Source organism: Penicillium taxi (genome assembly GCF_028828555.1).
Source record: "Penicillium taxi strain IBT 34144 chromosome Unknown utg000001l_segment0_segment0, whole genome shotgun sequence".
NCBI lineage: Eukaryota > Fungi > Ascomycota > Eurotiomycetes > Eurotiales > Aspergillaceae > Penicillium > Penicillium taxi.
Window position 1 is genome coordinate 1,582,115 of NW_026643203.1, and position 23,691 is coordinate 1,605,805.

Genomic DNA, 23,691 nt, shown 5'->3' on the forward strand with positions numbered 1-23,691 from the left:
AAACCCCTCTTGAATATCGAAAATCCTAGATAGTTGGGAATTCCGAAGTTTTAAGATGGTCAACGCAAACAGAAAAAACAGACCGCCAATTGCTCATCGTCAATTGAGAAGCCGTCATCATCGGCCACCCTAGATGGAATACTAGGCGGATCAATTCATCTGGTCACTTGGGTGACCCCATTCGGGTCAGTTAAAAATGACTGAACGCACCCACGAGTGCCCTCTATATCACATCTTGAGGTCGAGCTGACGCTCTGGTGGCAATTGAAAGATCTAGGGTTGAAGCGAATGAACAGTAATTCGATTCTATCCATTAGTTATTCCTAGAATAGACGAATGGAAATTAATGAACCCTTTCCTCTTCCATTCATGAAAACATCCATCCCCTAGAAGTGTCCTCCAAATTCAAATTAGAAGCCTAAGCAGACATTTGTGACAATTATCAAGCTACACGGCAGTGGACACTATTTATGAAGAATTGGTTAGCATTCAATATCCATAAACAATTGCATGACTTGAGCTATATCGATATCAACTTACGCAAATATTACTACCTGACGGGTTAGATGCTGGTGGACAAGTATTCAAACTCAGACAACAGCCAGGAAGTGGTCCACCTGCGATACAATTTGTACCAGTGGGACACTATTAAAATATTAGCCTTGAGAAATCATGCCAGAGCTATAAGAGCAACTTACGCATAATCCTGCCGAGGGACAGAATGGCGATGCTGCTGGGCAGCTGATACAGAGCCCGTTGACACAGGCACCTCCTCCAGGGCCGGGAATACACTAATAATAAATTATTAGTAATCTCCAGCATTCATCGACACAGCAGAAAGGTAGAATTTACAGATTTACCGCATTGTCCACAATTGGCAATATTGCTCGTTAAATCAACACATACTCCGTTGCAGCAGGCGGGCAAAGTGCCAGTACAAGTAGGGTGAGCACAAGTACCACAATGAGTGATACTGGAGCTCAGATCCGTACAGCTGCCACTGCAACAGGCAGGTATAAGGCCAATAATGCAGGGCAATGCAATACAAGAGCCGCAGTGATTGATATCAGTGCTGAGATCTGTGCAATTTCCACTGCAACAAGCTGGATTGATGCCTGTACATGTAGGACGGGTACAATTTCCGCAATGACCAATATCTGACGACAGATCTGTACATCTTCCACTGCAGCAGGCAGGCAAGATGCCAAGACAAGGAAGTCCCAGGCAAGATCCGCAGAAGGTGGGATCTGAGCTTAGATCTCTACACGTGCCGAGACAACATGCTGGGTTTGTTCCGGTACATGCTGGCTTCGTACAGCTTCCGCAAGAATTTATATCAGACGACAAATCAGTGCATGTGCTGTTACAGCAAGCAGGTGTCAGTCCAAGACATAGAGGAGCTGTACACGATCCACAGTGTAGGATGTCGGCGCTTAAATCTGAGCATATGCCTGTGCAACAAGCTGGCCGTGTGCCATTGCATACACCAGTGCAGGTGCCGCAATGGGTAGGACTTGATAACAAATCAGTACAGGTGCCTGAGCAGCAGGCAGGAAGTAGACCCGTGCACGCGGCAGCTGTACAAGTTCCACAGTGGGTAGTACTTATTGCCAGATCTGTGCAAGTCCCGTTGCAACAGGCAGGGGTAATACCAAGGCACGGGACTCCAAGACAAGAACCACAGAAAGTAGGATCTGAGTTAAGATCCCTACATGTGCCTAGGCAGCATGCTGGGGTTACTCCTGTGCAGGCTGGCTTTGTACAGTTTCCGCAATGATTTATATCAGACGACAAATCAGTGCATGTGCTGTTACAGCAAGCAGGTGTCAGTCCAAGGCATAGAGGACCTGTACATGATCCACAGTGTAGGATATCAGCGCTTAAATCTGAGCATATGCCTGTGCAACAAGCTGGCCGTGTGCCATTGCATACACCAGTGCAGGTGCCGCAATGGGTAGGACTTGATAACAAATCGGCGCAGGTGCCTGAGCAGCAGGCAGGAAGTAGACCCGTGCATGCTGGACCCGTACAGGTTCCACAATGGGCTATGCCAGCTAGATCTGTACAGGTTCCATTGCAGCAAGCAGGCTGTAAGCCTAGGCACGGGATTCCAAGACATGATCCACAGAAAGCTGGATCTGAGCTCAAATCTCGACACGTTCCTAGACAGCACGCGGGATTTACACCAGTGCAGGCGGGTTTGGTGCAGTTTCCGCAGTGCGTAAGACTTGATGACAGATCTACACATGTCCCATTGCAACATGCAGGAGTAAGACCAACACAGGGAAGTGCTGTGCATGAGCCACAGTGGAGAATATCTGAACTTAGATCAGAGCATACTCCAGAGCAGCATGCTGGCGTTGTTCCAGTACACGCCGGTGTGGCACAATTCCCGCAGTGTGTTGTACTCGTCAGTAGGTCCGTACAGGTTCCGTTACAACAGGCGGGTAAAGAACCAGTACAGGGTGCAGCCGTGCAAGTTCCGCAATGGGTAATACTTACGGCTAGGTCAGTACATGTTCCATTACAGCATGCCGGTTGTAGTCCTAGACATGGGATTCCAAGGCAGGATCCACAGAAGTTAGGATCGGAGCTTAAATCTCGGCAAGTTCCGAGACAGCAAGCTGGATTAGCACCAGTGCAGGCGGGCTTGGTGCAGTTTCCGCAATGAGTAATACTTGTTGCTAGATCTGTACATGTTCCATTGCAGCAGGCTGGTGTGATGCCTAGACAAGGAGCCGCTGTACAGGAGCCACAATGTAAGTAGTCGGAGTTTAGATCTGAACATACTCCGGTACAGCACGCAGGGCGAGCTCCTGAACAAGGAGGAGAAAAACAGTTTCCGCAGAATGTTGTACTCGAAAGTAGATCAGCACAGGTTCCATTGCAGCAGGCCGGTAGCAAGCCAGTACAAGCTGCAGCTGTACATGTTCCGCAGTGAGTTATACTGAGAGCGAGATCTGTACAGGTTCCGTTGCAGCAAGCGGGCTGTATTCCTAGACACGGAATAGCGACACAGGCACCGCAACGACTATTATTCGAAGAAAGGTCAGTACAAATACCACCGCAGCATGAAGAGGCAGTTGGTGGACACTAATTGAGTAATTTGTCATTACAAAATCCAAATATCGCAGAAGACAGAATACTTACCACTGTATTACAGGTGCCACAGTGACTGGACGTTGAGCTCAGATCAACACATGTTCCAGAGCAACATCCCGGTGTAAGCCCAAGACAAGGAAGAGCAAGGCATGCTCCACAATGATTGGGATCAGCTGCAAGATCAACACAGCCTCCTAAACAGCAGGCAGGCTGTATTCCAGTACACTATTGAGTCACTTAGAAGAGGCATTCTACCTATAACTTCAAGGGAGAAGGATCATACTGTTGTGTTGCAATTTCCACAGTGATCAACATCGGTGGCGATATCAGTGCATTCACCTGCGCAGCATGCTGGCAAGATACCTAGGCAAACAGTAGCATTGCAAGCACCGCAGTGCAGAGTGCTAGTAGCAAGATCAGTGCATATACCAGAGCAGCATGCTGGCTGGGCACCTGTGCACTATTCCCCTGTCAGTAAATGAAGTTGAAACTGAAAATTGGGAGCTCACATTGATACCACACAGGCCGCAATTGGCGGTGGATGCAGTCAAGTCAGCACAAACTCCTGAACAACAGGCTGGAAGCATTCCGGTACACTAAAAGAAGTTACCATTAGCATCTCAAATGTGAAATATGGATTTTAGGAGGGAATATCAAAACTTACTGGTGGCGAAGTACAGTTTCCACAACGCTGCAAATTACTTGCCAGGTCATAGCATACACCATGGCAACAAGCTGGTTGAAGTCCGAAACACTGTATATCTTTAGAAATTGAAATATCAGGATTTTATAATGCGAAACTCACTGGAATAGCAGCACAGCTTCCGCATTTACTCAAAGAGTTGTCGAGATCCGCACAACTACCGTAGCAACAAGCCGGTGTGGTTCCTTGACACTGAATGATTCATTAGTAAAGCTCATCAATCCCAAAAAAAATTGATTAAGCCATACTGTATTGCCACAGGTTCCGCAATTGGTAATATGAGCACCGAGATCAGTGCAATTTCCCGCACAGCAGCCAGGAATTTGTGCTCCGGGTCCACACTATAGATATCATTAGTAAACGAAAAATGATAGCTACCATGTCTAGGTCCATAGTAGATTCTTACAGGTGCATTGCAATTTCCACAATTGGCTGGGTCGGTTTCGATGTTCACGCATACGAAGTTACAGCATGTTTTACCCGTGGGGCACTGAAGGTTAGCAATACAATTTGATCAGCCATTCAATATCAAACCAAGTGATAACGAAGGATTTTCGATGTATCAGTGCTTGAGAAAGATATCAGGTAATAAGACTGACTGGCTTCCACGGCAGCCAAGGAGCACATATGTAGTCCGGCCCCTCTGGCGCAGTTGATATGGACGTTCGGACGGTTGTAACAGTCAAAGGCGTAGAAGAACCCTTAAAAGGTTTTGCCTCAATGTGATTGAAGATGAACAGAATCCCTGGTATAATTCTTTATATTAGAGCTCTTATAAACACCTAGGTGCAATTAATTGGGAGAGTATGTTACTATGCTAACCTATCAAATGGAGAATAATAATTCGCATGCTGGCGAATTGTTTCGAGATGTACAAATATCAGCGGTTTTGGTTGGAGTTCCTCGCTATTCAATATTTAAAGCTTCTGTTTCTCAGAATATCAATATTATATTGTCAATTATCAGTCTTAAGAGCTGTATAGCCAGCGCAGATGTTCCACATGATACACTTGAAGGAGAGTGCAAGTGGTGGACTTAGACTCACGAGTTTTAACCTTAAAGTCATTTGTACTACTTGCCTGCAGACTCCCGATGCCTTCATGCATTGATAGAGTAAATAGTATCTGAAGGCTATCTTCAATTGCTCTCAAGGGCTTCAAGTTGTTAAGAGCATGTAGTGTCATAGAAAGAACAAGCAGTTAAGGGCAGCTCTAGTATCCATGCACTCATCTATAGAGGCTCAGTCTTATCACTTTGGAGATAAATCAATGATGCCACAAATGACAAGTTACAGTTGTATAAGGATAATTAATACCTTCACTCCAGCGTGATCAAGTCTATACTTCGAATGCATAAGCAGCCAATATGCTCGGCTTACGTCACATAATACATGGCAATATTGCAGAAAGGAGTTTGGTTTGAACGAACACAGAGTGCTACCTGTTTACTTGTCTGATACCACTGTAGTACGGGCCAACGACTGATGGTCGTGTTATTGCTAGAAATCTCGTAATAAGGCTGTACACTCCATATAGCTCTGTTCCGCAGCATTTGGTTAGCTGTCACCCTTGGACAACAAAGCACAGAGAATGAATCTGCAATACGAGGAATGTTAAGGTCTGTTTCCACTTGCGTCAATTCAGGATTGGGATGAAAAGAGATGTAGTCTTTTCCCCGCTCCTTAAATAGTATACAAAGCACGTAGGCTATTTCATATGGAAGAGTGCTGGACGATGAACTTTGGCCCATACACAACTTCTAGATAGTTTGATGACATTCCAACTTCTGGCCCAGATAGCCACTTTAGCATTATATGTGCGGGTGGAAGGGTTCAACTGGGATAACAAATGCCAGGTGATCCCAAGGTCAGAAAAGCGAGTCCTAATCAAAGATGCCTATCGATGTCTTTGAGTAACCCGTTGATTTTTTTAAAGCTGTGTGATATCATTTAAAATTCAAGAGAGAATAGCGTTCAGTATGTGTACCAAGGTAGGGATATTAAAGTGCCAGAGTCTATCAACCCCTTGAGGACACGCGATTCTCCGGACCATTCGGGATCTCGGGACCGAGATGTTATGCTTGGTACAACCTTGTCTAACCTTGAAACCCTAGCTTAATCTTATTGGTACACATGTACTGACCCTAGCACTTTTTTACTTTGATAGAGCACCATAAACATTATTGAAAATGACTAGACTTGATATACATTTTCGCGTTGAAAGCTCATACCCCGCAGCAAAGAGGTGAACTCTGTAGTTGAAAAAATTGAGTTGAAATTCCAGGGATATCATGACTTACTTATGTGGTATCCATGGAACTTCTATATCTAGTTTGTCAGCAATCCGGAGAGCGGAGGCAATACACCCCTCGAGCATGACCATTCCATCCCAACACCAACCACCAACAAGCCAAACATTGCCGTCCCCATTACGCCATTGCGGTTTCGATTTCTCACTCAAGCTTTGGGGGAACTGGGTGTCAAATATTTCTCGCGTGATTTGCCGACTTGTTGGGGTCCGCAAAACCCGAGTGAAAGTGACGGTATGTAGTATTTTCTTGGGGTCAATAGGGACAATTGGTGAGGTCGAAATAAGTAATGACGACGGATGCTCATGCGTGGACTCTGTTTCCAAGTTATTGGAGCATATGTGAATAGCTTGAGAACAGAACGGACCTTGATCTGGAGAGATCCGTTCCTTCATGGCGTCCCTGCATTCTGAGAATCTTTCCACATCTTGGTGGACCACTGTATACACGTATGAAATGGGTATTTTAGCCATTGTAGATTCGAGTGGTGTGAAGATTGCGCCGACAACATCTGGAGTCACGGCCATGATGACATGATCAAACAGGGCTGAAAACACCGAACTGCTTTGCTCATCATTCCAGGTGACTTTGACTTTGTTATCGATATTTTGAACTTGAGTCACTGTCGAGCAGTATCTCACTTTGAGACCCTTGGCCAGCTTGTCTTGCACCCTGTTCACGCCGCCAAGAACAGTATAGTGAGGCTTGCGGAAAGTTTTCGTTTCATAGTCAATGATGTCGATTGCCGGGAAATTCAGAAGAGCCTTATGCGTACAGGTCGTTACGCATGACATTAACGGGAGGAGGTATTCCTGAACGTAATAATCTGGCAAGTAGATCCTTTCCAGGTACGAACGGAACGACTCCCCTCCATTTGAATCTTCGATCTCTCTCGGAGGTATGAAGAAACAGCAAGCCGTGAACCAGTAGTAGCAAATTGCTAGATAAATGACCTCCAGCAGCCAACTTCCCCAGGAGAGACCCTCAGGTCGCAATGGGGGAATTTGGTGATTATTAGAGGAATGGATAAATTTCGGGCGTATTGAAGTATTTGATTTAATTGAAACAGTCGATAAGGTATAAATAAATCGTGGGGAGGAAAATTGGACGTCAAAGTGTTCATACATTCGTTTCAGATTCTCGTAGAAACCACTCGCAAAGACTCGCATGGGTAGGTCAATACGACCCCAGACTGACGTGTGAGAAAGGTTGGTATTGGAGGGCGTGATTGAGGCCGAGTCTAATGAGAGTTTATCTTGCTGAAGAAGGAGATCTCGTTAGCATTCGGCTAATTCAAACATTTGCAGGAACGAGTACCTTCTCGAAAACCTCAACATCAAATCTACCTGGATCTGACCTTAGTATGTATGCTGTGATGAGACCAGCCATGCCAGTGCCAATCACGGCGACTGACTGTGGATTTTTGGCCATGGTGCAGGAAATGACGAGCTTGAAAGAGGAAGAGAAAGCAAGTCTCAACCAAATTCAATCCTCGCCAAACCTGGCGAGTGGTGGATACTACAAGTATAGATCTGACCAATCAAAGGTTAGTTTCCCGATGAGTCTATCCATGAAATCGATGAACTTTGAAGATCTTGCGCCTCATGATATCATGACACCTTATTCGACTTAGTATTTTTCAAAGTTGCCATTTAACTATCAATTGAAAAGTTGAAGGGCATTTCGCACAGGACGTAAAAGCTTGGATTTCTTGAGATTTAATATTACTATGGATCTCGCTTAGCTTACCCTAAAGAGATGCATATTCAATATAAAGTATGCAGGGACTAATCTCCCAACCAATTGTGTTCGGCCAAGACTTGGTATTTAACTAAAAGTTTCTTCAAAATAGGCCTAAAATTCTGGCTGACCAAGTCTCATTCAACACGCTTGGTGATCTCCAAAAAATAATGAAACCCAGCGCCAAGCTGTACGGGCTAGATCATGCTTTACTCAACGTGGAGTTACCTCCAAAAACCATGTGGATGAACATGGGGTACTGGGAAGTCAGTACAACACCGATTTATACAAAACATATTTAACTCAATTTACCACAGTCGACGAGTGAATTTCCAAAGGCTTGTCAAGCTCTACTCGACCAAGTATTGGCAGCTGGCCTCCAGAAAGAAAAAAGCCAATCGGTCAGGCTACTAGATGTTGGATGCGGATGTGGTGACCAGTCCCTCTACCTAACTAGCCTTCGGAAAAGCGCTTATGCCACTATCAATTCATCATCAACATCAAGCTTTCAAAATATTTCAACTTCTTATTCGGCTGATTCAATCCCGCGGTCTCGTATCCAGGAATCAGATGAATCATCGTTACTGATCGACACCTACATAGGGATAACCCTCGAGCCTGCACAGGCTTCACTAGCTCAGCAGCGAGTGGAAAGCAGTCAAGTTGCCTTGAAAAGCACCTCAAAAGGCCCAGTGCCCAGAATATTCTGTGCAAATGCTTCTGATCCCAAGAGCTGGTCTGAAAACCTACAAGATTCCATTTCGGTCCTGGCCAAATCTTCGCAGGACCCTGATACATCTAACTGGCTCCTTGCTCTTGATACACTTTATCATTTTCGCCCTTCTCGTCTTCCTATTCTCCACTATACTTGCAATACGCTCCATGCTTCGTTTATGGCTTTTGATCTTATTCTCCAGGACGATGTTCATTGGTTTCAGCGTCTGCTTCTGCGTCTCTTTTGTTGGGTTTCCAGTGCTCCTTTTGGAAATATGATCCCTAAAGATCAATATATGCAGCTGTTGATGGATGCAGGCTATGATTCTTCTCGTATAGAGATTACGGATATCTCTAGTCATGTATTTGCCGGTCTGTCGAACTTTTTAGATCGGCGAGTGAAAGAGGCTGAGCCATTTGGGTTCAAGATGGGTAAATATCGTGCGGCGCGGAAGGTATTTGGTTGGTGGGCAAAGAGTGGGATTGTCAGAGGAGTTGTGGTTGTTGCGAGATCTTAGATGGGTCTAATATGTTTCTATGGGAAAATTCCGAGGCTGAAATTTCAACTGCGTCTGATAAAATAAAATTGCGTAACATGATCATTATTCATGGTCTTTTGCCATCATATGCATAAGCCATCCACACATCTATCTGCGTGTAAAAACTATATCAAAAATCCAGATTGCTTAATCCAATATTAACAAGAAACGGAAGACAATGAGTTGGGAAGTTAGAAAATTCACAAGAAACCACCAACTTAAAGCATCAAGAGAAAGATTGCAAAATATCACCGCAAAGGAGTATTTCGAGGGATTTTTTTTGGGGGCTTTTTTGCTATTTTTTTGTTTATTTTTTATATGCGCTTAGGCAATGGTGCCAACGCCAAGCTTGAGATTGGAGGGATCTGACTCGCGGGATGCCATGAAGTTCTTGAACATTTCGGAAATGGCCTTCTCAGAGGCCTCATCGCGCTCCTCAGTTCCATTCTTCTCCATGATCAGTCCACGGAGCCAGTGGTTCTCCAACTCCAGCTGAGAGACGCGAGCGGCGAGAGCGTCACTCTTATCAGCAGTTTCCTTGAGGGAACGCTCCAAAGCTTGCTCACGCTGCTTCTTCTTCACACGGAAACGGGCACTGGCGGCGGTGTTGCGACGACGCTTATCTTCTTCAGCGGCGTTACGGGCTGCCTCTTCGGCGCTGGCCTGGGTCGACTTGGAGCTCTTGCGCTTAGGGGCAGCAGGAGATGAACCAGCTGACCCGATGGTCAGGGGAGAAGCTGGCACCACATTTTGCGGTGTGCTCATGTGGGTGGAGTGGGCGGGAGTCGAGGCGACATTAGGCACTGTTGGGGTACCCGAGAATGGCGCATTCTGTATTTGCATAGATGGGGTCATCAAAGAACCCAGCTCGGGGCTGTATTCGGAAATGTTGTTCATGCCATCTGCGAAGTAATCATTAGCATCTCTATGGAATTATCTCTCTGCATGTTTGCGTGGTCGCGTGGCTAATTGCAAATGGTTGAACTGAGGTTCATGCCCAAAAGGCTACCCCCATGATCACGTGAAATGGCGTAATAGCGGAGATCTCTCGCGCCTCAGACCGATTGCCAGATGAAGATGGGTGCCAAAAACTCTTTCTAGCGCCACGCATGAGGCATGCAGGGCACCGAAAACAATTGGCTAGAGCCAGCCGTCACAGCGGGGGAGCAGATCATAAGCACATCGCCCTTTCAAAACACGACATCGAACCCAGAACAGCTCCGTGCAACAACCCACAACAGGATGGAACACACCGCCAATCAAGACGGAATGAATCATGCAAGCATGGTCTCATGAACATGCTGATCGTGGACGTGGTTCACCTGGAGATGGTGTGATGCAGGGGGAGAAAGTATGAATCCCAGTCCATATAGGGATGCAACCAATGGGAAAAGCAAAACAAATAAGCAACAATTCAGTCTTTACTTACCATTCAAAAAATCCAAGAATTTCATATCACCATTTTGATCAGTCTCGCCAGAGACCTCGTTGGTTGTAGTTTGCTTTTGATCGACCGAGTCAAAGTTGGGCAGGCTCAGATCACCAAATCCATCAAAGTCGAAGAACTCAGCGTTTGTGAACATAGCCAGTTCATTGTCGACGGTGAATGTGTTCTGCTGTTGCTGCTGTTGCTGCAGAGCCTGGTCGTAGGGTGACGGGATCGCATTCAGATCGTCGAGGTATTGCGAGAAGTTAGGGGCGCGACGCCCATTGTAGCCAGCCATGATGAAGTGCTATCAACTGAAGCTGACACTGACGAAGCGATCGTGGAAGATCGATTTAAAGGGTTCTAGAGAACGGGGCTTTCGCGTGGCGGGCGCGCCGGTTGCGGGGCTCGTTCGGTAGTTGGTAACTCAGGCGAGAAGGGTGTATACGTCTAATATGAGTGGTTGAAGTAATGATTCCAAGTAATCGATGGAATCAACGGTGGATATAGATATGGATATGAGCGGAGGATAAGAAGGGAGAGAGTCCAAGAGGGCAGGGGAAAGCCGGAAGTCGGTTTTTCCCTTTCGAGTTTGTCATTGAGTGGGGTCTTGAGGGGTTTTGATGATTAATCCTTCTGCACCCGAATTAAACGTTACTGGTAAAGTTTTACTTCATTTAGATTGGAGGATCATATTGAATATTGCTCATTAATTTATTCATTGTCTACATGCATTTCTCCCTCTCTTCTTGTAACTTTCAATGCAAAAAGGACTCGAAAAATGAAAGCCGAACATCGGATGGCAATCCACTAAATCAACCACGGGAAACCCTCCAAATAGAGTTAAACGAGCCGCACGCACAATATCCCTCGTTGTTGCTCCGTATACTATTCTATACTAACTCTTATAAGAAGCTCACTAACTACCATCAAGTGCTGAGTACGTCGCAATATAGAATCATATACATAGAAAATGAGGAATTCATTTCAGCGATAAGCGCGCCTTTCTCCTGCATCTCTTATTGGTGATAAAACAATGACAATGACAAAAGCCGAGCTCGGAGGCAACTTCCCTCAATAATATTGGGCTAGGCATTCCTGGTCAGTTTTGCTGCATAACATACGGTCCAGTGAGCGAACTGGGCAGGTGCAAGCGTTCTGATCCTGAACTAGTACTATTCAGTACTTAGGTACATATGCCTAAATGCTCAGACCAGGTCCTAATTCCCGGCGGTTAACTGGTGTTACTAGTTAATTATTATGCCCGACAAGAATCACGAAATCAATGTTACTTTGATGGTTTTCAATCATGAGACTGCGGAGATGTACCGCCTCCCGAGGTCATTGAAACTTGCCCAAGTGTCCTTAAAAATCCTCGCTTTAAAGTATTTCACCACTGAACGGGTCACACTACTGAACGGGTCACCCCATCAATTTTACGCGTCAGTCTGGTGTTTCCATTTTCAACTACCCACCATGCCCCCCCTAAATGCTCTATATGTCCAAGACAAACAGGATCAGGAGAATAGGGTCTTATTAGCTTACCAAGCTTACAAGAATGGCGATATATCATCAATGCGTAAAGCTGCAGCTATGTTTAATATACCATTTTCAACCCTCCAACGCCGCCATTCTGGTGTCCAATTTCGTCTTGAAACACACCCACCGCAGTCTAAACTGACTGAATCTGAAGAGGATTCATTACTTCAATGGGTCGTCTCTCTAGATGATCGCGGCTGTGCTCCTAGAACTAAAGATGTTGGTAGAATGGCTAATATCCTACTCGCCGACCGCGGAACCAACCCTCCTCTTACGATCGGTAAAAACTGGGTTACTAGGTTTGCGACGCGTTTACCTGAACTTAAGACGACCTATTCAACACCGCGCGATTTTACACGTGCGCGTCAAGAGGACTATAATGTGATCAATAATTGGTTCAAACTGGTTGAAAACACGATCGCAAAATATGGTATCACCACCGACGATATCTATAATTTTGACGAGACTGGGTTTGCGATGGGACGATGTGCGACCGCGAGAGTGGTTACTAGAGCTGGTTATTATGGTAAACGCGCAAAAAAACAGCCTGGTAACCGGGAATGGGTTACTGTGATAGAGTGTTTAGGCGCGTCTGGTTACGCACCTCCACCCTGTATTATCTTTAAGGGTAAGGTGATGATGCAGAGCTGGTTTGCTCCTGATCTAGGTTTACCACCTAATTGGCGTCTTGAGATTAGTCCTAATGGCTGGACATCAAATCAAATAGGGCTCCGTTGGCTTGAAAAGCTCTTTATACCTGCTACTGCTCGTACTAAAGGACGGTATCGCCTTCTGATCTTAGATGGCCATGGTAGCCATTTAACACCTGATTTCGACAAAATCTGCCAGGAGCATGATATTATACCATTATGTATGCCTGCGCATGCGTCTCATCTTCTTCAACCTCTTGATGTTGGGTGTTTTGCGGTGTTAAAACGCTCTTATTCTCGGCTGGTTGAGTCTAGAGTAGAGCTTGGTTTTTCCCACATTAGTAAAGGAGATTTCCTAGAGATATATCCTACTGCGCGTATTGAAGCATTTGCATCTGCTTCTAATGCGTTTGCTGCAACTGGAATCGTGCCACTTGACCCTACTAGGGTGTTAAAAAAGCTTACTATGCGCGTCGATACACCACCACCACCACCCTCTATAGGAAGCGATTCAAGTCGAAATTGGACACCTAAGACGCCTAGGACGCAGAAAGATTTACGACGTCAACACCAAGCTATATTACGCACTGTATCTCGAACGCCACCAACACCATCTAAGAGAGCATTAGACCAGATAGTAAAGGGTGCAAATTACCTATATCAAGAGAATGCTCTCTTACGCCTGGAAAACAGAGATTTACGCGCCGCCCATGAGAAAAAGAAAAAACAAAAAGAACGTCCGAATCGTCAATTAACAGTAGTAGGGGGTCTTACAATTCAGGAGGGATTAGACCTGGTTGACGCGTCGAATGGTGGCCCTAAACTTAATGATGCCAATTTACAAGAGGGCCAGGCGCCTGTAAGGGCGCCTGTAACCCAACGCCGGTGTGGGATATGTAAGACACCTGGACATAGGAGGGAAACCTGTCCTAGTAGGCCCATTCAGTAGTTTTTTTTTACTATATTACATAGTAAATAATGGAGTTATTGGGATTCATAAAAATAAGTGGGTCAAACTGACCCGTTCAGTAGTGTGACCCGTTCAGTGGTGAAATACTTTATTCCCCTCGTATCATACTAAATGGCTCAAATCCCGAGACCCCGGGCCGGTGATCGGTAATTGTTAGGCTTCGGCCACAGCCACAGCTAGAAGCTAGAATAAGCGAATTTATTCCATACAGCCCAAGGTTTCATTGGTAAGATGATCTCCCGGTCCCGTCAGTAATTGATTTACTCAGACTACAATATTTCTCCTATATAATCTTAGAAATGGTAAGATTATTCATCAACTAGCATCATTGGTCTAGTGGTAGAATTCGTCGTTGCCATCGACGAGGCCCGTGTTCGATTCACGGATGATGCACTGACTTTTTTTGCTTTTTTTTTTTTTTTTGCCTCTTTTCCTTGACTTCGATCCTACTACTACCCAAGGTTACACGTAGACAGTATGGGTAGTTTTTGTACTCAATTGTTCAATATGTCGAGTTACTTTGATCTAAGCATACCAGATGAAACCCTTGGAAACCATCACTAGGTGAATCTTGGAAGTCAAATAATGTATCTAGGTAGATAGTTATTCAAATCTAACTGATCTCAATATCGCTCAAAGAATGGATGTGCAAATGTCCGAGTAAGAGTAGGCTCTACGTCAATTAATTTAGCGCATAATCAGCTCCCATGTTCCACAGCCACCTGGCAATGAAGCATATCTAAAAGCCAGTATGGACCTGTTAAGCTTGAAGCAATGTACTGTTCAAAATCATAGGTCCTATCCGACCTAATGCCCGATAATAGGTAATTCATCAGCTACAGTCTGAACATGTTTATATCTCTCCGACCACTCAAGCATCCTTATTAAGTCCTAGCTTCATCTGCGGAAAACCGGCCGTCACATAGATTACCAGTGCCGGACGGCATTCCCTATCTTATTGGGTAAAGGTCTATCATATTAGATAAAGGTCTGTCAAAGATGTTCCATAGTTGGCATGAGTGAGGAAAAGGGTGGATCTAGAGCGGAACCGAATATAAAAAGCGGACCCGTATAGGGCGTCTCTGACTCACTTTATCTATATAAATGACTCCAGGGCTTAGAGCTTTCAAAGATTGGTAGTAACTGAAATAGAAATCTCAGTTGAATAAAATTGTATCGACTTAATCATTTAATGCAAGCTGGTTAGTCTTTAACGGAGCCACACGCTTTACGACTCCAGTTCCAGTAATGTCGCGAACTTCCCACCCGCTCTATTCAGCAACTCCTGTGGTTGTCCCAATTCTACAAATTGACCGCTATTCAGGACAGCGACTTGGTAAAGTTCAAGCAGACTGGATTCTATATGTCGCCATAATCATAGTACAGCCACTGAAAGACTCCCGTATGACCTTTTCACTTGAGCATCTGCTTTGTGGTTCAGGCTACACACAATATTATAGCCAGCTACCATGCAAACTGGTGAAAAACACCTGCTGAATGAAGCCGAGAACATAACTGGTTGTTGGCTCACCCAGAAGCAGAACTCTGCTCCTCTTCAGCAGATCTCTGGCCAAACAGGACAGCTAATTCTGGCCCTGCGATAGAGTGCTATTATCCAGGATTGAATTCAGAACCTTTTCATCCGTGAAGCTATGATCTATCGCAATGCAGTCCCAAAGTCAGACAGATTGAAGTACATCAATTATTTGTGAGCTTGATAATAGGTTCAATTGTCGGCGCTTTGATAAGGGCAATATCTTTTCCATCGATGAAACAATCTCGTTGAGACGAAGGGGCGATAGTCCCAATGTACTTTTGCCACTATTTTGTAGTAATTGTTTAGTCCAGTCTGTCTATTTGGGGGAAGCGTGTCTTGAAACTAGGAGTCAATGGAAAGAAAAAAATAAAGTCACCTTCCAGTCCTGCCACGGATGCCAAATTTCTCCCCAGCACCGATCCGGAGGTTAATGCGGTCGAGTAAGGGATTTTCCTCGGCAGTATTCCAAGAAATGCCTACATCCACAAATGCGATCTCACCTTGGGTGGGCCATTCAGAAAATTCATCATCAGCCTGAATGTATGCCAAACGTATGGGTTCCATGGCGTTGGTGGCATAGGTCACTTTCTGAGGCGAACGGGCTAACTATACCTACCTTGATAGATAAATACACTCCGATAAGGTCCTAATTGAAAAAGCGATCATCGAAGTCGGCGACATTTTCCTCAAGTAGGTGCGACTTGCGAAGCTCAGTAAGAACGGGAAATTGGTGGTCTGGGTGGTGAAATCCTCCCTAATTAATCGACTATCGTGGCCTGGTCATCTTATTTGAATGGATAATATTGTAGCAACAAGTTGAAAGTTCAGCCTGTATCGTTGCGCTACTAGAACTTACCTTTTTTTATCATAAAGGATGATAAAGTTATGTATATCTGCTAGATACTTTTCGTCGCATTTGATCGGAAAGGGACCTCGAATATCGAAATATTTCGGGACCCATTCCGGCCTACGGGGGTAAAGTATGGGGCTGTGGATTCTGCTCTGTGATGTTGAACGAAGAATGACACAGCATGTTATTTCTCGATACACCAAATTCGAGTGACGCTGGGGCTCCAATCCAAATGCTGTATGGAGTTCATACCACCTCCAGTCATTGATTGATATCAAGTTGAATGAGACAAGAGACATAGCTAGTTGGTGTAGTAGACCTTTAAAGATCCACTTCTATCAAGAGACACGTGATAAAATATTATCAACACGTGACCATGTTGATGCTTCAACGCGTGAAATCTACGAAAAAAACATAGCTATCCCAAATCATACAAGCCTGTTGACCGGATATGCGTGGAATTCTCTTCATTATAATAATCAGCTATGGCACCACCTAATATAGTCCGCGCCCCAACGACAGCAAGTCTTCCAAACAACCTACGTATCCCATCGACAACACCGTCCCTTATCAAGAACCTAAGCAGGCTATCTCGACAAGCCCTACTGGAGCTAGCATTAACATGGCTTAATGACGACCGAGGCACTATACTATTTCCACCATATCTTCAACGCGAAGGCGAGGGCGATGACGAGGAAATCGTTCCATACCCCGCCGCAGAAACTGTGGAAGAAGTCCGCGAAGAGTACGAGGATCTGCAAGAACGAAAGGGCGGGAAACGAGAGGTTCTAGAGCGCATCCTCGAAGGTGATTGGCGACATGGAATCACCTTGCGCCAGCTCGCCATGGCAGATATCCGTTATATGGACGACCATCCGACAGGTTTGCGATGGACAGCACTAGAGCTTCGTCGCATCGATACGCGCCATGACAAATCTAAACTAGAAGACTGGTCAGCTTCTTTCCCACGCATACAAGCGGCTACTTTCATCAAGGCTCTTCAGAAAGAGGTTGCCCCGCTTGTCAAGGCACATTACCATATCGTTCGATCATCTTCTCTCCCCATCACATTCTTACGCATTTTTGTCGTCGATTCACCCTATAATTCCCCCCGACAAACACCTGAGATTTTTGCAGACTCTTCCCGTGTCATGTATGTGGCGTTTCCTGACAGTTCGCCCCACGTCTATACCTCTATATCTGCATCCATAGGCAAGGCTACTGCGCCAAAAGGCTCTGTCGCAACTGATCCGCGCAGTCTGCAGCGTATCGTCCGCGATGCTATTCCAAAGGCTCTTTCACGCCCTCATGATAGATATAGCCTAAATGCTACAGGGCTGACAGCCAAGCATCTGCCGACACTCCTCGCTCTTCGTGGGCCTGGCCGTTCAACTGCGGCAAATGGTGCGTTTAGTATATTTGCCGATGCCGCTCTTGAGGGAAGTCCTTTGGATCCTCGACTGTCAAATACTGTCCCTGCGGAGGAGCATGCTCGTAAAAGTCTCAATCATGCTGGCGAGAGTCCAGAGAATGCAATCAACCTAGAGGAACCACTAAATCACAAATATTTCAAAGCCAAACGCCTGTTTTCTGATCAAGATGCCGGCTCTCTTTCTCCGACATCTAAGAAGAGGAAACTTGCTGTTTCTTCTCGGTTTGGGTCCTCAATGACCCCGGCACCACTGGATCGTCTCGATATTCGGTTTTTAGACAAACCTACTGTTAGTGAAGAAGAAGATGATGATGAGAATGGCTCTGTTGGTTTGTCTTTACCTACGCTTTCTCTTTCGTTCACTGGATCGGATGTCATCAGTGGGATTCGCAAACTCGCTGAAATTGGCATCGTTGATCCTGAGCGCATGCCTTCTTGGATGACGGGTGAAGATGGAGTTAGTACCGCTGCTGTTCGTGGAGGTCGACGAGTCAAGAAAACGGGTTGAATGGCCTAGTTTATGGCGTATTTGATATTAAGGTGTACGGTTTGACTCGGAATTTACGGTGATACCCCATACTCAGCAGATATAAATGCAAGTTTACGTTTCAGTTTCTATGTTGGGATTACCTATGAATCCTGACTTGGTAAATAGGCACAATTAGAGATGTTATTGTGAGGAATACCTATATCTCTCTCATCAAAGGACACTCGAAGGATAATAAGAAGAGGGAGCAAAGTAACGTTAGGTATAGGGTATCAAGCAATGAACCTGCTTAAGCAAATTCTTCTCGCATCTGAGTTGCCGCTTGCTTTCAACTCCAATGCACGCATTAACGATGAAGATAACTCGAGATATGAGTTGACGCGGAGCACGACTAGACCATATCCTAGCAGTGCTAGTCCTGTCTATAGGAGTTGTACCGACGCCCAGAAGAGTACGATGGATGGGCAGTTGAAAAAGATGAGTATACGGAGTAATCTGCCCACGATTTTGTTAGTATTTATGTATTGATGATCTGTACATCACCCCTGAAGCCAGTGGGGGTGAATTACAAGGGCAGATCCATACCACGCTGACCCGACAATCCGAATGCTGAGGCAACATTGCGATAGCCTTCTTCATTGGTAGGTCCTTCATTCTGGAGAGTCTTGATATCAGGGATGTGAGCTGCATCGACTTCCCAATCGGCACGACTGGAACAGCAATAGTTAGCTGGGATAACTGATCCAACTTATCGATGCGGTGGGCTAAGACTTACCAGTAGACGCAGCGAACTCCTGACTTGCGTGTTGTAGCAGCCCACTGATCAAAGCAGACCTTGTGGACGTTGTTACCACAAGAGGCTTTGCACCACACGAGTTTCTCATTAGGCTTGAACTCCATAAAGCAAATGGGGCAGTCGCCATCTGCCGGCTTGTGATTTTCTTCAGCGGCCTTGCAAATATCATCTTCAGTATCATTGTGAGAACCATCGTCATTTTCCAATGCGGTCTGAGCTTGACGTAATGGGGACCGGTCATAAACCTGATAAATTTGGCGGAGCTCCTATCAAATTGTCAAGATTGAGTATCCGAAACACTGGATAGGGATGTCAAAACTTCAGTCGCCTACCGAGGACAAGAAAGCAAGTTGATACTGCAGATGCTGGGGTGCTTTTAGGCAGTTCACGAGGACTTCATAAGCCATTAGTAAGGATAAATCTTAGGTATAACGAGAGTGGTATAGGAGGAATGATGGTATAGCATTATCGGGTGCTCCGAAACTTACCGTAGCAAATGTGTTTACACTGGTTGCCCTTCTCTCCATCTGGACAATCGCAAGTTGGCACCTTCCCGATAGTAACCTTGTAGATATTGCCGGTTGTCCCGACCATAGTGAAGTAAAACTCCGGGACACCTTGATTTGCATTCTCATCTGCACTAGCTTGAGATTGAATTTGAACTTGATGCGCGACTACAAACATTCTTGAAGATCTCGTTAGAGGGTTCAGAACAACACAACAGCACGATACACATACCTCTGGACTCTAATTCTGTCCAAGCGCTCAAGGAATGATTGAGGAGCATGAGATCTGAACCTCCGTGCACGTTTTTCTTCTTTGTCTTTTAGTGGTGAAATCTTTTTCTTGCGAGGTTGAGCCTTCGGCTTCTTTCTGACAGGTTCCGGTTCTGGCGACTCATGGCCATGAGACGGTTCAGCAACGACTTTTGATTTGCGTTTTTGCTGAGTCTGTGGCTGTTATCAGTCAAATTCAGATATTCAAGTGTTTTCTTCTACAACGCCGGAGCTGGCTAGGAATCTGGTATGGACCCATGGTTTCATAGCTTACCCTCTGTGACTGCATGTTTAATCAACCTATGCAAGTTGAATACTGGGCACAAAATATCTGTGGATAATTTCCAGATAGTAGAGTTATCAACTGATGTGGTAGAAGCGTTCGATGTTGGAAGAAGAGAATGAAGTGGAGGAGGTATAAGGGGGATTGGGTGCTATATTTGACGTCATCACGAACTTATGGAAAACGATAGATCCGTTTAATTGAAGAGTCTGTCATAATTGGATATTCCTGTCACCAGTTTTAAACATTGGAAGAAAAAGAAAATATTATTCGATCAACCTGGGAAGTATAAGTGAACGAGTTCTCCACCTTGAGTTAATGCCTCAATGGTACGTGGTAACGCCTTACATATGTTACATAAATTACACTTAATTTCAGACCTTAAATACCCAAATGGACAATTTTTCTAAATTTCTACAACCACCACTCCACTAAAGATGCCTTCAGGTAATAAAGACATTGAAGATAGGATTATTAAAGCCCTCAAATCCCCCCATATCAATCAAAACTAAATATTACGAAAACTGCACGAGAATTCGCGGTTCCTTGCGATCGGCTTCATCGGCGTTGGCATGGTGGAAAATCACTATTTGAACGACAACCTAATGGTCGTAAGCTTAACTGTGCTTATGAATTAGCTCTTTGCGAATATAACAACGCTTTGGTAAGGCAGGAGTATCAATTAGTCACGGGCAAATTGAAATTGCAGCCAATTCAATTCTTACAGAGGCCCATATAGACCCAACAACAAAACCACCACAAATCGGCGACCATTGGTTAAAGCGCTTCCTTAAACGTCATCCTGAATACCATCGTCGACGCTGATAAGCAATTGATGTTGAGCGATGGTTTAAAGACTGAACGTGTCATCATAAAATATAGTATTTGTCAACAGGATATCTATAACTTTGACGAGACTAGCTTCCAAATTAGTGTTAGAATAGACCAATAGATCATTACAAGAGAGCCAAAGAAGAAGTTATTCAATGGTTCTGTCATCAATCGTGAATCTATTACCTACTTAGAGGCTCAGGCTACTCTAGCCATAGAATTACAGCGGGGATTTGACAACACAAAAGATATCATGGCAGCACGCCACGCCCGATATAGTGCTTCTCATCATTACACAAGGATCACAGGCATCATTACTTCTGATCAAGTCAAAGATATGAAGCTAAAAGAGTTCAAGCTTAATGAAAAAGCTCATCAAGATAAGATACGACAGAAGTGGAAGAAGGTATTGGTTGAGATTAGGAAGCATGGAAGATCGAAAAAAGCTTAAAAAAGAATTCTTTTTAGTTTTAACTATAGCTTAGTCTCTAATTCATACTATCTTTATATGAAATATATATATATATATCTCTAGTAGAGTGGTGGTTGTAGAAATTTAGAAAAACAGTCCATTTGGGGACCCTCGTGTAGGGTCTGAAATTAAGTATGTAAGGCCCGGTTACGGAGTATTGCCAGAGTTTGCACTGTTTGTTAAAGAGCACTATCGCTATCAGCCAACAGCAGTTCAGCAGTTCACTTGACTATTCAATATGACTTTTTGACAGCACTCCAGTGCCTTCAAGGTCAAAACTACAAAAAAGATTTTCCTTCTTCATCTCAAACCACCTCACCTGAATTATGGTACGCCCTCGAGCCGTGTCGAACGCTGAAGCTCCGAAAGAACCTCATGCGGTCTCCTTGAAAGGTATGTAAGTCTGATGGTGTATATACATTATGGAAAGAGAAGAAAAGGAATTCCAACTCTAACAGTGGTATTTTCAAATAGTCTTACGGTATGTTCATTATTCTGGTGATAGATCTTATACGAACAGGATGTCTGATCTCTCCCAGTCTCTCTCGACCATCGTTGGCTTATCAATCCCCCCTCCCAACCGCCAATACAAAGATCTCCGCCAAAGCCTCTTTGAGCTTCCCATCTGCAGACTTTGATAATCAATTCATTATCACACCTATTGTGGGTAACTCTAGACAAGCGTTTTATCTACGGTGCTCTTTGCTAACAATGGACCTAGCTCACCCTCCCACCTGCCTTCGGATCAGTCTACGTTGGAGAAACCTTTGCATGTACACTCAGCGCAAACAACGAAATCAGCGGAGATGAAACCGGACGAGTCGTCACTTCGGTCCGCATTGTCGCGGAGATGCAAACCCCATCATCTGTGGCAGTTCTTGAGCTAGACCCATCGAGTGACTTGGCGCAATCAGATGGTCTACAGATTGGTCAATCGTTGCAGAAGATTGTTCGGTATGATCTCAAGGAGGAAGGAAATCACATACTAGCTGTCAGCGTCAGCTACACAGAGACAAGGATTGGGCACGACTCTCAAGCTGCTAGTGGTCGTGTCCGGACTTTCCGTAAGCTATATCAGTTTGTAGCACAGCCATGTCTCAGCGTTCGGACTAAAGCATCGGAACTTCCACCTTTGGAGGTGGACAACAAATCTCTCGGTCCATACGGGAAAAGTCGTTTGCTCCGGTTTGCCCTAGAGGCTCAGCTGGAGAATGTTGGGGACGGCGCAGTGGTGGTCAAGGTACGTCATTCCAATATATCGTCGCGACGATATCCCCAATATCTGTTGTCGTTGTAGCTGATGGCATTTAGCAAACTAAGTTGAACGCCAAGCCACCGTTCAAATCTCAATCCTTGAACTGGGAGACGATGGGCCCTGACGCTGCGGCGCCTCCCACTCTGAATCCACGTGATGTTCTGCAGGTGGCCTTCTTGGTGGAACAGGAGGAAGGCCAACATGACGGCCTCGAAGCCCTTCAGAAAGATCTCCGGCGGGATGGCCGCGCTACATTGGGCCAATTGTCAATTGAATGGCGCGGTTCTATTGGAGACAAGGGATTCCTCACGACAGGCAATCTGATGAGTCGGAAACGTACCTGAAACGCGGTATGGGCCCGACGGTCGCTTCCGATGCCGTACAATCACATCTAGGCCAAGTTCCCGGGTACAAATGACATATTCATTGGTTGTAGGGGCCTTATACAGGAGGCAAGGCTTGTACGCTGATCCTTAATAGATCGCAATCATATTCCCGGGAAAGAGGAAACATGCAGCAAGTCTGAATAAGCGTTGAATGGACAGAGTCTAGCCCTACTCTCATAATTCTAACTTCTGCGATCTGTATCTCCGGCGCCACAACCCCTTGCAACATCCCTGGCGCCACTGACAGGGATCGAGAAAGGGCTTTTTAGCATGCATTTAAGCTCGTGCTTGTTTATTTGACGTCACATGAGAATTGGATGATACCGACAGCATGTCGAAAATGCAACTATCAAAGTTCAGGTACTTTGAAATCAGATTTGACTGTAAAGGGATAAATGTATGGGGTAATTGGACTTCGTGGGTACACTGGCGGACCACTGACAGTTGCGTATGGATAACCAAGTATGGACCGTCTAGACCAACAGGATAGACCCAATTTGGATAGTTTCTTAGGGTTATCTAGCACATCAAACCAATAATAATCTAGCGTGTTCTTTTCATAGCAAACCGGGCCACCGCATTTAGCAATAAAACGCCACTAATCTATTTTTATGTTAGAGAAGGGGGAGTATAGATTTGAAATTCGCTAGATTCTGATAGTTACTGTGTATTTAGGCAGATAAGTAAACGTCTACTGAATGTGAGTATAGATAGTGGAGTAAACGGAGTAAACTACTGAGGTATGTCGTAGATAATTCTGGTATCATCCTAGTAACTGTCCTAGTGTTACCGGCTGAGGGCGTTTTACTTACTCCGTAGTAGATAGTTTGCCCCACCAGCTTGACCCTTAAGTAAGGGGGAGTATAATAGTAGAAGCATAAGTGATAGAGTAAGCA

General features: G+C 45.0%; 8 protein-coding genes across 8 annotated transcripts; 3 read left to right on the plus strand and 5 right to left on the minus strand.

Annotated features, from left to right (window-relative positions):
• Nucleotides 1-590: 590 nt before the first annotated feature.
• Nucleotides 591-7,543, minus strand: N7495_000579 (uncharacterized protein; the record flags this gene model as incomplete). The annotated part of the gene is made up of 12 exons (XM_057203249.1): nt 591-645; nt 699-791; nt 2,791-2,857; nt 2,913-3,093; nt 3,151-3,327; nt 3,386-3,562; nt 3,612-3,698; nt 3,767-3,856; nt 3,908-3,997; nt 4,065-4,146; nt 6,104-7,371; nt 7,430-7,543. The coding sequence occupies 12 exons, from the start codon at nt 7,541-7,543 to the stop codon at nt 591-593; spliced, it is 2,481 nt and encodes an 826-aa protein (XP_057067322.1).
• A 479-nt stretch (nt 7,544-8,022) lies between these two features.
• On the plus strand, nt 8,023-9,084 carry N7495_000580 (uncharacterized protein; the record flags this gene model as incomplete). The annotated part of the gene is made up of 2 exons (XM_057203250.1): nt 8,023-8,118; nt 8,170-9,084. 2 exons carry the CDS (start codon nt 8,023-8,025, stop codon nt 9,082-9,084), a joined length of 1,011 nt encoding a protein of 336 aa, XP_057067323.1.
• A 345-nt stretch (nt 9,085-9,429) lies between these two features.
• N7495_000581 (putative bZIP transcription factor (MetR)) lies at nt 9,430-10,829 on the minus strand (the record flags this gene model as incomplete). Its single annotated transcript, XM_057203251.1, has 2 exons — nt 9,430-10,007; nt 10,535-10,829. 2 exons carry the CDS (start codon nt 10,827-10,829, stop codon nt 9,430-9,432), a joined length of 873 nt encoding a protein of 290 aa, XP_057067324.1.
• A 4,089-nt stretch (nt 10,830-14,918) lies between these two features.
• N7495_000582 (uncharacterized protein) lies at nt 14,919-15,203 on the minus strand (the record flags this gene model as incomplete). The annotated part of the gene is made up of 2 exons (XM_057203252.1): nt 14,919-15,049; nt 15,089-15,203. 2 exons carry the CDS (start codon nt 15,201-15,203, stop codon nt 14,919-14,921), a joined length of 246 nt encoding a protein of 81 aa, XP_057067325.1.
• Nucleotides 15,204-15,217: 14 nt separating this feature from the next.
• N7495_000583 (uncharacterized protein) lies at nt 15,218-15,791 on the minus strand (the record flags this gene model as incomplete). Its single annotated transcript, XM_057203253.1, has 3 exons — nt 15,218-15,298; nt 15,376-15,511; nt 15,604-15,791. The coding sequence occupies 3 exons, from the start codon at nt 15,789-15,791 to the stop codon at nt 15,218-15,220; spliced, it is 405 nt and encodes a 134-aa protein (XP_057067326.1).
• Nucleotides 15,792-16,562: 771 nt separating this feature from the next.
• On the plus strand, nt 16,563-18,017 carry N7495_000584 (CENP-N/CHL4 family protein; the record flags this gene model as incomplete). Its single annotated transcript, XM_057203254.1, has 1 exon — nt 16,563-18,017. The coding sequence occupies one exon, from the start codon at nt 16,563-16,565 to the stop codon at nt 18,015-18,017; it is 1,455 nt and encodes a 484-aa protein (XP_057067327.1).
• Nucleotides 18,018-18,561: 544 nt separating this feature from the next.
• N7495_000585 (RING finger protein) lies at nt 18,562-19,857 on the minus strand (the record flags this gene model as incomplete). The annotated part of the gene is made up of 6 exons (XM_057203255.1): nt 18,562-18,706; nt 18,772-19,058; nt 19,125-19,186; nt 19,281-19,477; nt 19,531-19,742; nt 19,843-19,857. The coding sequence occupies 6 exons, from the start codon at nt 19,855-19,857 to the stop codon at nt 18,562-18,564; spliced, it is 918 nt and encodes a 305-aa protein (XP_057067328.1).
• Nucleotides 19,858-21,480: 1,623 nt separating this feature from the next.
• On the plus strand, nt 21,481-22,753 carry N7495_000586 (trafficking protein particle complex subunit 13; the record flags this gene model as incomplete). Its single annotated transcript, XM_057203256.1, has 5 exons — nt 21,481-21,547; nt 21,629-21,635; nt 21,694-21,817; nt 21,876-22,394; nt 22,466-22,753. 5 exons carry the CDS (start codon nt 21,481-21,483, stop codon nt 22,751-22,753), a joined length of 1,005 nt encoding a protein of 334 aa, XP_057067329.1.
• Between the last annotated feature and the right edge of the window lie 938 nt (nt 22,754-23,691).